The sequence below is a fragment of the Trachemys scripta genome, chromosome 5, assembly GCF_013100865.1.
Source record: "Trachemys scripta elegans isolate TJP31775 chromosome 5, CAS_Tse_1.0, whole genome shotgun sequence".
NCBI classification, from domain to species: Eukaryota; Metazoa; Chordata; order Testudines; family Emydidae; genus Trachemys; species Trachemys scripta.
The window spans coordinates 62,075,845-62,089,531 of NC_048302.1; the positions used below are offsets into that span (position 1 = coordinate 62,075,845).

General features: G+C 47.7%; 1 protein-coding gene across 2 annotated transcripts in view; it reads right to left on the bottom strand.

Moving 5' to 3' along the window:
- Positions 1-6,191, bottom strand: part of C5H4orf45 (chromosome 5 C4orf45 homolog) — a 75,413-nt gene extending 69,222 nt beyond the window's left edge. The window contains exon 1 of one of the 2 annotated variants that reach the window (XM_034772703.1): positions 5,929-6,191. In XM_034772703.1, the coding sequence (XP_034628594.1) occupies positions 5,929-5,995 (67 nt within the window). In that variant the 5' untranslated portion in view covers positions 5,996-6,191. The remainder of the gene's footprint in view (positions 1-5,928) is intronic. The other variant, XM_034772704.1, reaches the window with a different exon arrangement.
- Between the last annotated feature and the right edge of the window lie 7,496 nt (positions 6,192-13,687).

Genomic DNA, 13,687 nt, shown 5'->3' on the forward strand with positions numbered 1-13,687 from the left:
TAGTTTGCTTAGGAGCCACTGATGTGGAACCTTGTCAGAGGCTTTCTGAATGTCCAAGTATACTATGTCTACTGGATCACGCTTGTCCACATGCTTGTGGACAAAGAATTCTAATAGCTCCCGAAGTCCTGACACTGACCAGCAGCTCGGCTCCTAACTCACACGTAAGATCTGGGTTTAGTTCACCTTTCTACATTGCCTGTGGGACCCAATCAGTAGAATTGCTTAGAACATGTCTAAACCCTCACAAAATACCCAGAGAGGAGGAGGGGGTGGTGCATTCCCCCCTCTTACAGCCTTTATTCCAGTAGTTAGGGGACTTTCCCAGAATGTGGGAGGCCCAAGTTCAATTCCCTCCTCTGTCTGCTGTGGAACAAATATTTTAATTGAAGACTCCCACCTCCCAGAGGAGTGCCCTAACCCACTGGGCTATAAGGTATTGTGGGACAGGTCTCCCTTAAGGTCTCCTCATGAAGCTGTTCCACTTAGTATAAATAATTAAATAGCAATTGAGCCAGAGAGAACATTAGAATAACTCTCTAACCCAGTGTAGAACACTCAGCTGGGTCATGACAGCCAGGTTTTAGTCCCCCTGCTCCAATGAATATTTAATTATTTATATACAGGAGAGGGTTTATGGCTGTGAATCATGAGTGGAGATAGGTGCCTTACCTAGCTCAGGACTGAATTCCACTAGGTGGCAGGGTGCCTAACAGTTAGGTACATTGACGCTCCGTGTTGCAGAGCATAAGTCCTCCTTGTGAATACCATACTAGAAAACTAAAATATAGAGGTTAATTCTTTTTATACTGAGAGTTTCAGAATGTGTATGAAAATTATGCTAACCTTGAACTGATACAGGAGGTTGTAAACCTGTATAACATAGTTACCAGCCATAGCAGCCAGCAAGTTATGATGTGAAATGTATTGCTTGCTTTACTTGCACTTCATTGCTCTGTCACTAAAAGCAAACACTGCATTTTTAGTTGAACTAAGGCTGTGATTAAGTTGCCTTTGACTCTTTAAAAATAACCTTGACTATTACTCTTGTGTTGAAATTGCCTGACAGTGATCAAACATTTACAATAGTACAGTGATACTGCCTGCATGAAACAAAGATGTTGCAACTTTATTGAATTAAAGGTGGCCAGGATGAAGAGTCAAGATCACTTTCCAAGATTAACAGGAGTACTTGTGGCACCTTAGAGACTAACAAATTTATTAGAGCATAAGCTTTCGTGGACTACAGCCCACTTCTTCGGATGCATAGAAGTGGGCTGTAGTCCATGAAAGCTTATGCTCTAATAAATTTGTTAGTCTCTAGGGTGCCACAAGTACTCCTGTTCTTTTTGCGGATACAGACTAACACGGCTGCTACTCTGAAACCTTTCCAAGATTAGATGCTCAACAAGAGTGCTTTCCACAGAAAAATATTTACTCATAGGAGAGTGCGTTAGGGCCTGATCCAGCACCCATTGATCTCAGTGAGAATCTTTCTACTGATTTCAATAACAAAGGATCAAGCATTTACAGGGTATTAAAAATCCCAATACAATCTGTAGCACAGGGGCTGGATTGAGCTAGTTAGGCTTTATCCGCACTGGCACTTTTCTAAAAATCTCCCATTGTTGTATTTCGGTCTCAGTGGTAACAATGGTGGGAGCTAGTGTGACCAGATGTCCTGATATTATAGGGACAGTCCCGATTTTTGGGTCTTTCTTATATAGGCTCCTATTACTCCCCACTCCCTTCCCGATTTTTTCACACTTGCTGTCTGGTTACCCTAGTGGGATCACTAGTGTAGACAGATTAAATGGCCAATGGCCAGCCTATCACTAGTGTTATGCTAATGGTGCCAGTATTGCTACTACTGGTGGTAGTATTACATTTGGAGATTTTTGGAAAATGCCAGTGTAGATAAGCCCTCACCATGGCATGCAGATGAGCATTCTCTAGTGGCCCCATCAATTTCAATGGAATAGATGTTATCTTTTTCAAAAATTCCTTCTATCCTTTAAAAGTTGAAAAAATACAATTGTGAATGCAAACCCATGCAGTGCTGAGTTTGCAGACAGAATGAAACAACATCTCTAAGGCTATATGCTGCCTCATCTGTCCTCTGCAGCCACAGGAGACTCTAAACACACCCTAAAATTGTGGGTATGTTGGACAAAGGAGCATACCACACCAGGGAACAATATATCGAGGAGGATTTCAGTGGCCTGGTGAGGCAAGTGCAAGGGAACAGCTAGTAGATCTGGCGCTATGCAGATCCAAAGGCCTAAACCTTCCACAGGGGGGATAATGAGAGGAAAAGTGTATATGGATGAAAATGTGTAATGTTTGTGAAAAATGCTGAGTTTATTAAGTCTATACATGTATAATGTAAAACTCATTTGTAGTTTTTACAATATTATTTACTCCTGGGGGCATTCTGTGCCAAAAAAGTAAAAATTCTGCATGAAAATATTAAAAATTCTGCACACAATATTTTAAAATTCTTCAAAATTCTGCAAGTTTTATTTGGCAATAAATAAATGCAGAGGCTCCAGCATGGCAGTGGGGAGCACAGGCCACTGGCTGCATGAAGGTGGGAGATCACCCTGCAGCCTCTCCACCCCTGGGATATGGACACAGTGGTGAGGCTGCACCCGACCCTGACATAGCACAAGGCCTGGGCCTGCCCCAGAAACACTGTGGGGCACTGCCCCTCCGCACCAGGTGCACCAGGTGTGGGGCAGGCAGGATCCAAGTGTGGAGGGGCTAAGTGTGTAGGCATCCAGGTGTGGGGTGTGAGGATTCTATGTGGGACAATCTGGGTGCAGACAGGTCAGTGGGGGGTCTGGATGCACAGCAGCTCATTGGGGAGGGGGTGTTCTAGGTGCACAGGCAATGGGACTCTGCAGGGGCTTCCAGGTGAAAGTGGTTGGGGTTCAGTGGAGGGGTGTGGGAGTCTCAGCAGGGGGATCTTGGTGCTGGGGGAGTGGGGCTTGGTGGAGTGGGGGTCTGGGTGCAACTAATTGGGGGTCAGTTGCATGGGGGACTGGATGTGGGGGCTCAGGGTGGTGCAGGGAGGTGGGGCTCATCAGGGTGCGGGCTGAGTGTAGGGAGTTCAGTGGGGGGTGGTCTGAGTGCAGGGGTCTAGATGCTGGAGGCTCCAGATGCAGGGGTTGAGGTTCAATGGGATGGGGTTTCGGTATGGAAGGCTAGGGGGTTCTGGGTGTCTGGGCTGAGGCTTTGCGGGGGTGTCAGGGTATGGGAGGTCCAGATGCGTGGGGGTTGGGTGGATGGGGGAGCAGCTCCCCATACAGTGATCCCTCCCCCCGCAGCTGAGGAGCGACGGGGGCAGGAAGCAGGGGAGGATGCTGCGCTTCCTGCAGCTGGGGGAGGTTTCTGGGGGTGGGTCTGATGCAGTCCCAGCTACTCCTTGCAGGTGAAGAGGAAGTCCCATCCTCTCCTGCCTCTAGTCCAGCCGGGACTAGCAGGTGATCTTAGCTCAGGGTAGGAACCACTGGCTGGGGTGTCCCCAGCTCTGCGATGATTTACCTCTCTGCCGGCTGCTCCAGGTGCCTGAAACTATGTACCTGCGCAGCAAGGGAGTGGTGCGTGACTGCTCTTGCAGCTTCCCTTTGCTTCCCTGTCAGAAAGTCATTTTTCTGCAGGGGATATGAATTCTGCACATGCGCAGTGGTGCAGAATCTCCCCAGGAGTAACAATATGCATTTTGGAGTTACAGTTTCCTTGAGCGAGGCATGGTCTACTAATATGAGCACTGGATTTGGGAGCAGGGAACTCAATGTTAATCTCAACTCTGCCACTGACTTGACCTATAGAAAACTCCTGAATGGATATTTGGCACTGTAGCTTGTCTAGGTGATCAATAAATTCTAGTTCTGTTCTAATGTGACAGAGGCATTTCCAGATTGAAGGGTCATCTGAGAACACCTGACCCCAAGAGAAATATAGGGATTGTCAGTTTGCAGCCTTGTCTGCACAATAAACTTGCACCTGTTAAACCAAAATCAGTTTTCAAATCAATTTAATTAAACTGGTATTAGCCCCAGGGAAGCCTCTCCATGTGTACACATAGTGTTTGAACTCCATGAGTCGGGGATCAGTGATGGCTGTTCCTGTGACACTGTCCTGCATAAGATAACAGTGCTGCCCTATCAGCATTCACTTTTGTAGTGCCCTTCTGCAGTGTCAGACTACTGGTGACGGGCAATTTTAAGAGCAGTCATTGACAGGGACCACATAAAGGGCTGCCATGAAGAGAGAGTACTCTGCTGAGCTGCTGAAAGGCCCTCAATTTCAGTGGTAATAATGGTGGGAGCACTAGTGTAGACAGATTAAATGTCCCCATGTCCTGAGACTTGTGGGTGTAGAGAGCCAACCAGCTCCTCACCGCTCTGTGTGTCTGTGAGTGCATCCCTATCTCCATAGGGACACTTTAGAGGGAAGTACATGGTAAAACTGGTGAAGTTTCTTGCAGAATTTGTCCATTTCCACAGGGTACTTTAGAGAAGGAGACAAATAAGACCCACAGTGACTGCTCTAGGTCAAAACTCTAGCTACACATGTGCAAGTATATTTATTAAGGGCACTTTTGAAAGTGCTCTGCTGGGCTGTTCAATGCAGTTCTGCTACTGCTTTGGGCCCCCTAATGGAATGTGTACATGTGCAGCAAATAAAATAGAGACCCAGCCAGCTGCCCCGGTACAGCTCTAGATGTGCTGAACTGGTAAATTAATACCTGTGAATGATACACAGATTTGGAATGAAGACAAATGTATTTTATTCATATTTTCTTATTGGGACTGTACCCTACTGGCAGAACTATACTACTGTTTATAATATGCAGAGCACAGCCTAATGTGTTCAATATAACTCTCAATAATGTGTACCATGTCTGAAATACTTTCTACAATTCATAGTTTGTTTCCAGTTCTTTGCAGTATAAGGATAAAAGTGAAAGTTTAAGTGATTTTACAATTAATTGTTTAATAGTATAGGAGTACTCTGAAATCAAGCTATCAAATAATTGTGTATAATTCAAATTTCAGAGAGGTGGTATTTCTCTGATTATAAAGTTAGGGTCCCAGGATTAATTGAAATTTCAAAACTAAATACACACAAATTTGCTCTCAGTCCCTCAGTTTAATTCCTGTGCTTTTTCATTTTATACTGTGTTTTCTAGACATTTAAAATTCAAATGTGTTTCTAGTAAGTATCCAACTTTGTAACTGCTGTTAAACTGCAACGTTGAGAAATCTCTTTGCTATCAGCAGGAGGTTTTCATACAAACCCGCAGATGTAGCGCTCTTCTCAGCCGCTGATATGGTCTCTTTGTTTAATACCTAGGCTTAGGGCACACTTTTTCAATAAAGAATGAGCACTGCTGAGCAGAGCACAAAAGCTTCCAACTTGAGGAAGTGTCGATTTCACGTTCCTGCTTTGTGTGTGTTTCTCTCACACGCACACATTAAATAAGTCCTTACGGTTGAACAATGGAGACATTTACTTGATGGGAAAAGACAGTATCATAAAAAAGAACAACGAAGAGAGGGGTTTCAATCTAGATATCAAGACACCCCCCCCACACACACACACACAGACTCGATAAAATAAAGCTGCAGCACCATTACAAAATAGTAGATAATGTTTTCACCCCTCAGCTCACAAAGAGCCGAGAAGCGATGGAAACATTATCTACAGTGAATTGCAACTCTTAATTTTTCGTTGTCCATATTGCTCCTGCTTATGATCAATAATATAGTAGAATATAATTGTTTAGGGTGTGAATAATATAATCATATTAATTGCAGCAGCTTGCTATACTGTACAGACTTCGCTGCCGCTCTGGCTCCGGCTCGCAGCTGCCCTGTTCTACTAGCTCCGGGCTCTCAGGTGCGGAGACGCACTAATTACCTGTAAATATCATCCTCTTGCCCGTAGCTGCTACTCCTAGGGAAGGTCTGGGGGTACTGGCGGGCATGACGCGTCGCAGCCCCTTGCCTTTGCCCGGCTGCCTGCCTGCGGTTTGCCTCGGTTACTCCTTGGCGGACCCAGCCCAGCGCCGGGCGCAGCGGCAGCTGTTGGCTCTCTACAGGCAGCAGCCGGCGAGGGCCGGTTGCTGGGGCCGCTGCTCGTTGGCCGCAGCTGCATTGTGACATACTGTCCTTGTGTAAGCGGCCGCCCAGCCCAGCGGCCGGGCGCGTTCTCCAGGCGCGCAGCCCGGGACCCTGGGATTCTGGCGCAGGGAGAGCACCGGCGCCCGGGGGGGCGGGGATGTTTCCGCGGCTAACACCCGGAACCTCCTGCAAGAGGCAAGGTCAGAGTGGGCGCCAGCGCGTCTGTGGGTGCCCAGCTTTTGGGTTAATGGGGTCCTGCCCCAGGGGAGCTGTTGGTGCTACAGCCCTGGACTGTAGTCTATAGCAGCGAGATGGATGGAGTTATGCAGGTCTCTCTATATCTTTACCTTTGTTAAATTTCTTTGATTTTGATTGAATTTAGTGCTCATGAAAGATAATAGCTGGAAAGCCCTGGAACCAGGGTACACAGCTGGCCTCTGATGACTTCCACATCCACCCACCTCTCAGCTGAGAAGACTTCAAACTACCCAACAACCCTGCTATTGTATTCTGTTCTGTTCTGGTTCTTATACCTAGGCATAGCACTTCAGTAATTTAGTGAAAGCAGGATTCATTTTATTTTACTTTTTGTCAGTTGGTGTAATTTTTTGGACACAGCATTAATAGACAATGCATTTTCTTCTCCTAATCAGTAGACACAATAGTCCCCTGTTCTATCATCAGTATCTATTGCATTTGATTACAATTCTAAGTGGACCTCTTCACTAAAAAGTTGTCACAGGCTCCTGCTCAGATGTTGCCCTTAACCCAGGAACACACAACAGAACATCATCTAACCCGAGTTTGGCTGTGTCTGAAATCTGGGCTGAGTGGAGATAGCCCAGCTGAGTAAGTGGACAGGCTAGAACCCAGATGCCACTTTCACTTGGGCTAGTAACCTGTCCATTCTGCATTGTTGATGCAGACTAATTAACTTGAGTGTTGATAGTCCTCCATTGCCTTCCCACACGTCAGAATAGGTAGGGACACCTCCAGAAAGTGAACTCTCACTTTAACTTAGCATGGCACCACTGAAGATTTGGCCAGGCAGAGAGGCCACCAGGCCAAATTTCAGTGAGTGGCATTGTGACCCAGCATGTCAGGTTGAAACACCATTCGGTCTATGGGCCCAGGGCAAACTACCCTTTCTCCCCCATCAGGAGCCCTGCCCCTGCCAAAGGGACACACCATGTCCATATGGCTGCAGGTGCCACTGAGCATAGGGAGAACCCGTAGCTATTAAAACCTAACTCAACTGTCTCCACTCTTACATGTCTGCCTGTAACTTGTGTTATCTGCCTAGCAAGGCACGGTGCTGCCTTCTCAGGGTGACAAGCCTCAGCTGGAATGCCCTCTCCTGTGTCTCATGCACTAAATTTGCCTCCTGGTTTTGAAATCAGAATTGTATTAATGCCAACAGCTATAACTGGTCATCATCCTGAGCTGGCTCCATACCTTACCATCTGCTGCAAGTCATTTAATTTAGTGAGTTCATGCGCTAAGAATACTTTCTTGGCTCCCTGCAGCGCCGAGCTCAGGTCAGGTGAATACCCTCTTCCTCCTGGGCTCTGGGCCTTCCCTTTCACTAACCTGTTGGCTCAAATCCAGGCTGACAAGAAAAGGGGGATCAGCTGAAATTAACCAACTCCAGCCGTACTGGGCTGTAGTGTACAGAGCTGAGCTCTGCACTGCAGAGAGCCAAGAAAGTAGATTTCTAGCCGGACCCCTTCCCAATCCTCCCGCTTCCAGGGTTCCATTTCTGAAAACAGCTGGCCAGCTAATCCCAGGCCAAGTCCAGGGAAGGAGTAAAGGGGAACTGAAATCAAGCTAGCTCCACCTTTGATCCTGTATTAGGGGTTTCATCCCTAGAGTCATGGTGCCCCCTGCCTCACTGGGACACATGGCCCTCTCTCATCCCACGCCACCTTCCATCCAGGCGACTCTCCTCACTGGCAAACCTGCCTCCCCCACCCTGTCTGCTTCATTAGCCATCTTCCCCTGTATCACAGGGTGTGCTACCTACTACAGAGCAGTGAGAAAGAACACATTTGGGTAAAAACAAGCCTGGGCTAACGTGCTGCTCCCTCCAAAGTGTACCTGGCTTTAGCAAAGTATTTAATTAGCCTCCACAAAGTTCTTTTCCTCACCTGCAGATTATAGTGATCTCAGCCCAAGAAGCCCTGGAATGTGATTCCTTCTGAGGACATGGTCAATTGAGACATAATATATTGACTTGGTGTGCAAAAGAGTGAAGTAAGAAGAGCATGGAATGGATTTTATAACACTACTGAGCTGCTTGTGAATGATTTTGTGACTATAGATATTGGTGACTTCTTTCTCTGAGTGTCATTGTAATTGGCAGTGAAAGTCACTAGTTTGTCACTGGTCACTTTGACACTTATTGTCTTGCTAGGGAAACCAAAAAGTCACTAAATCTAGTGAGAAAGTAGCTAAATTGGCAACACTCTGGGAGTGCCCCTTGGCCGGAACCCGGTGCAGTTCCAGCTCCATGCAGTCTCTGCTTCCCACCACCTGTGGGGCCCTGCCTGTCTCCCTGAAGCTGAGCCACCTCGGACTGCTGCAGAAGCCTGACCAGTCTTGGCCAGTTGGGGGTGGGGGACAGTGTGGGAGGCTTGGCTGGGCCCCTCCAGGCAAGTGGGTTCTGAGGGAGCTCGGCCGGGGCAGGCCCTGGCCTGACTAATCACGCCACTCCCGAGGGGCCGGAGCCCTGGCTGCCCTGCCAGCTCAGCCCAGCAGACACAGTCACCTCCCAGCAGGGCCAGTGAGTGCGGCTGAGAGGCAGGGAATGGGGAGTGGGTCTCTGGGGAACCTGGGGATGGGGGTGATGGAAGTGAGGGGGTGGGGGAGATCTGTGTGTTGGGGCACTAGGGAGTGGGGGTTCTGTGTGGGGAGCTAGGCAGTAGAGGGGGGTGCTGGGCAGAGGTGACATTGTGCAGGGTGCTGTGCATTTGTGGGGATGGGGTGCTGAGCATAACAGGCCCAGGGGGGCACTGGGCATAAGGAGTTGGGGGATGTTGCAGAGGCGCCAACTTGCTGATTTCCCCAGGGGTGCTTGACCCCCACTCTGCCACAGGCTAACTGAGGTGCCCAGACCAGGTTAAATCTACAGTGAAGACATAGACTCATAGACTTTAAGGTCAGAAGAGACCATTGTGATCATCTAGTCTGACCTCCTGCACATTGCAGGCCACAGAACCTCACCCACCCACCCCTGTAGCCAGCCAGACACCAGGGCGGTTAGAAGAGCACAGCAGGGTGCGGTGCGCATCAGAGAAGCTTTGAAAATGAGTTTTGTGACTGGCCAGGCTACGGTGTGAAACTTCTGTTTGTTTCTCCTTGATGAACCCTCCGCCCCACCCCCCCACCCGGTTCACTCTACTTCCCTGTAAACCAACCACCCCACCCTCCCCTCCCCCTTCAAGCACCGCTTGCGGAGGCAATAAAGTCATTGTTACTTCACATTCATGCATTCTTTATTAATTCATCACACAACTAGGGGGATAATTGCCAAGGTAGCCCGGGATGGGTGGAGGAGGAGGGAAGGAAAAGGACACACTGCAGTTTAAAACTTTAACTCTTATTGAAGGCCAGCCTTCTGATGCTTGGACAATCATCTGGGGTGGAGTGACTGGGTGGCTGGAGGCCCCCCACTGTTTTCTTGGGTGTCTGGGTGAGGAGGCTATGGAACTTGGGGAGGAGGGATGTTGGTTACACAGGGGCTGTAGCGGCGGTCTCTGCTCCTGCTGCCTTTCCTGCAGCTCAACCATACGCTGGAGCATATCAGTTTGATGCTCCAGCAGCTGGAGCATCGACCCTTGCCTTCTGTCTGCAAGCTGACGTCACCTATCATCTTCAGCCTGCCACTTGCTCTGTTCATCCCGCGATTCAGCCCGCCACCTCTCCTCTCGTTCATACTGTGCTTTTCTGTAGTCTGACATTGACTGCCTCCACGCATTCTGCTGTGCTCTTTCAGCATGGGAGGACATCTGGAGCTCCGTGAACATGTCATCCCGAGTCCGCCGTTTTCTTCTTCTAATCTTCACTAGCCTCTGTGAAGGAGAAACATTTGCAGCTGGTGGAGGAGAAGGGAGAGGTGGTTAAAAAAGACACATTTTAGAGAACAATGGGTACACTCTTTCACGTTAAATTTTGCTGTTCACATTACACAGCACATGTGCTTTCGTTACAAGGTCGCATTTTTCCTCTTATATTGAGGGCCTGCCGGTTTGGTGTGAGAGATCACTCACGCAGTGCCAGGCAACAGATTTCGGCTTGCAGGCAGCCATGGTAAGCCACAGTCTTTTAGCTTTTTTAACCTTCTTAACATGTCGGAATGGTTTCAAACAGTAGCGCCCTCATTTCCCATACCAAGCACCCATTGGGTTGGCCATTTAAAATGGGTTTGCAATGTAAAAGGAGGGGCTGCGGTTCCCTGGTTAACATGCAGCACAAACCCAACTAATCCCCCTCCCCCAATTCTCTGGGATGATCACTTCACCCCTCCCCCCACACCACGTGGCTATCAGCGGGGAACATTTCTGTTCAGCCGAGCAGGAACGGGCACATCTGAATGTCCCCTTAATAAAATCACCCCATTTCAACCAGGTGACCGTGAATGATATCACTCTCCTGAGGATAACAAAGAGCAATAAGGAATGGATGTTGTCTGCATGCCAGCAAACACCGGGACCATACGCTGCCATGCTTTGTTATGCAATGATTCCAGACTACGTGCTACTGGCCTGGCGTGGTAAAGTGTTCTACCATGGTGGATGGGATAAGGCAGCCCTCCCCAGAACCCTTTTGCAAAGGCTTTGGGAGTACATGAAGGAGAGCTTTCTGGAGATGTCCCTGGAGGATTTCCGCTCCATCCCCATACACGTTAACAGACTTTTCCAGTAGCTGTACTGGCCGCGATTGCCAGGGCAAATTAATCATTAATCATTAAACACGCTTGCTTTTAAACCATGTGTAATATTTACAAAGGTACACTCACCAGAGGTCCCCTGTGTGCCCTCAGGGTCTGGGAGCACGCCTTGGGTGAGTTCGGGGGTTACTGGCTCCAGGTCCAGGGTGATAAACATATCCTGGCTGTTGGGGAAACCGGTTTCTCCGCTTCCTTGCTGCTGTGAGCTATCTACATTATCTTCATCCTCCTCTTCCTCGTACCCCGAACCCTCTTCCCTGTGTGTTTCTCCAGTGACGGAGTCATAGCACACGGTTGGGGTAGTGGTGGCTGCACCCCCTAGCATGGCATGCAGCTCCGCGTAGAAGCGGCATGTTTGTGGCTCTGCCCCGGATCTTCCGTTTGCCTCTCTGGCTTTGTGGTAGGCTTGCCTTAGCTCCTTAATTTTCACACGGCACTGCTGTGCGTCCCTGTTATGGCCTCTGTCCTTCATGGCCTTGGAGACCTTTTCTAATATTTTGCCATTTCGTTTACTGCTATGGAGTTCAGCTAGCACTGATTCATCTCCCCATATGGCAAGCAGATCCCATACCTCCCGTTCGGTCCATGCTGGAGCTCTTTTGCAATCCTGGGACTCCATCACGGTTACCTGTGCTGATGAGCTCTGCATGGTCACCTGTGCTCTCCTCGCTGGGCAAACAGGAGATGAAATTCAAACGTTCGCGGGGCTTTTCCTGTCTACCTGGTCAGTGCATCTGAGTTGAGAGTGCTGTCCAGAGCGGTCAAAATGAAGCACTGTGGGATAGCTCCCGGAGGCCAATAACGTCAAATTCTGTCCTCACTACCCCAATTCTGACCCGCTAAGGCCGATTTTATCGCTAATCACCTCATTGGAGGTGGAGTAAAGAAACCGGTTTAAAGGGCCCCTTAAGTCGAAAGAAAGGGCTTCGTCGTGTGAACGTGTCCAGGCTTAATTCGATTTAATGCTGCTAAAGTCGACCTAAACTCGTAGTGTAGACCAGGCCTAAGAGGGAGTGGGGCCAGTTGGGCTTAAGAGAAGGTACCGAGCCTTATAAAAGGGAAAATAGCATTGGGGAAGGTGGCTACCTGTTGACCTCTCTCGGATTGAAACCTTGTAGGAAGTGGAGGAAGGCATAGATTCACAGAGTCATAGATATTGGCTGCAACACTATATATTTGTTACGGCTCTGCAGCAATGTACAGCTGCAGCACAGTTTGAGTGAAATGAATCCATAGATGACTAGAGAGAGGAAGTAAGGAGACTAGTTCTGACATCGGATATGTATCAGGCAACAGAAATTTCTGGCAATTCTGCACTGTGTCCTGTAATTCTTAGGAAGACTTGGGGGTCAGCTCCTGGTAGATCAGCAACAAAATATAGAGTGCATCTGATAGTGAGATGAGTCCAGTTAAATAAAAAGGTCATTGTCATGCTAGTAGAAAAGCAGATCACTTGGGTGCCTTCTCAATGTGATCTGGCCTTACCTAGATGACCCTCAAACTTTTGACATCACTGCTATAATGATGAAAGTTTGGTCACATTCTGGATTGCTTTAAGTAGCTCCAAACTAATCCCTCCCATATTTTTCCATAGAGAAGCAACCTTAATGTAAAGCAGACCTGGTCCTGAGGTAGAAGAATTCTTTATTGCAGCCTGCAGTGCACATGGACTGATAGTCTCTTTAGTGGGGGATATGAGGAGGAAGGTGTCAGGGGCCTATTACATTTTTTTTCCTTCCCTTTGTCTTGCTTCATTCTTGTGTGTACCAGTGAGTACTTTGGCAGTTGGTGATATTTGTCTTATTTTTCTCACCCTTTGCAAAAGCTGTCTTCTGCTTAACATGCACATTCTTTCCTTCAGAGCTGTTTCCCTCCTCAATAGGCTATTGCAATTGGCTAAATGCCAAACAGTAGGGTGAGCTGCATGAAAAAGCTTTGATCATAGACAGGCAGTCTTACAATTTCTTTCTTGTATTCAAGATGCAGATGGATGCCATTAGAACAATTTTAACCAAGAATATGCACAGCTTGCCTGCAAGACTGAGACTAATACTAAATATTTATATTGTGCTTTTCATCTTCAAAATGCTCTACAAAACATGAATCCTCACAACATCCCTGTGAAATAGGTATGAAATAGGTTTTATTATACTCTTTTTAAAGACGAGGAAACTGAGGCATGCACTAGGTTACTTGTCCAAGGACACATCACCGAACAAGTTGTTATCAGAGTCAGGATTAGAACTCAGGAGTTCTTGATGCTCCAGTGACGGTCTAAAAATGGTCATGGTTCACTTGACAACACATTGTTTTCCAGGTGACAAGAGGCGATATGTGCCATCAACAATTAAAATGTATTTTAAGTAAGAGCTTACTAGACAAATTTGATCTACTTCTGAAAACCATACGGCCAAATTCTCTCTTGCACTAAGATCCAGTGTAGCGAAGAAGTTCAGGGCCAGAGGACTATCAGAGAGCCTTAGCTGTGATAGAAGAACAGGAGTACTTGTGGCACCTTAGAGACTAACAAATTTATTAGAGCATAAGCTTTCGTGGACTACAGCCCACGTCTTCGGATGCATTATATGTTCCATTCTATATGCATCCG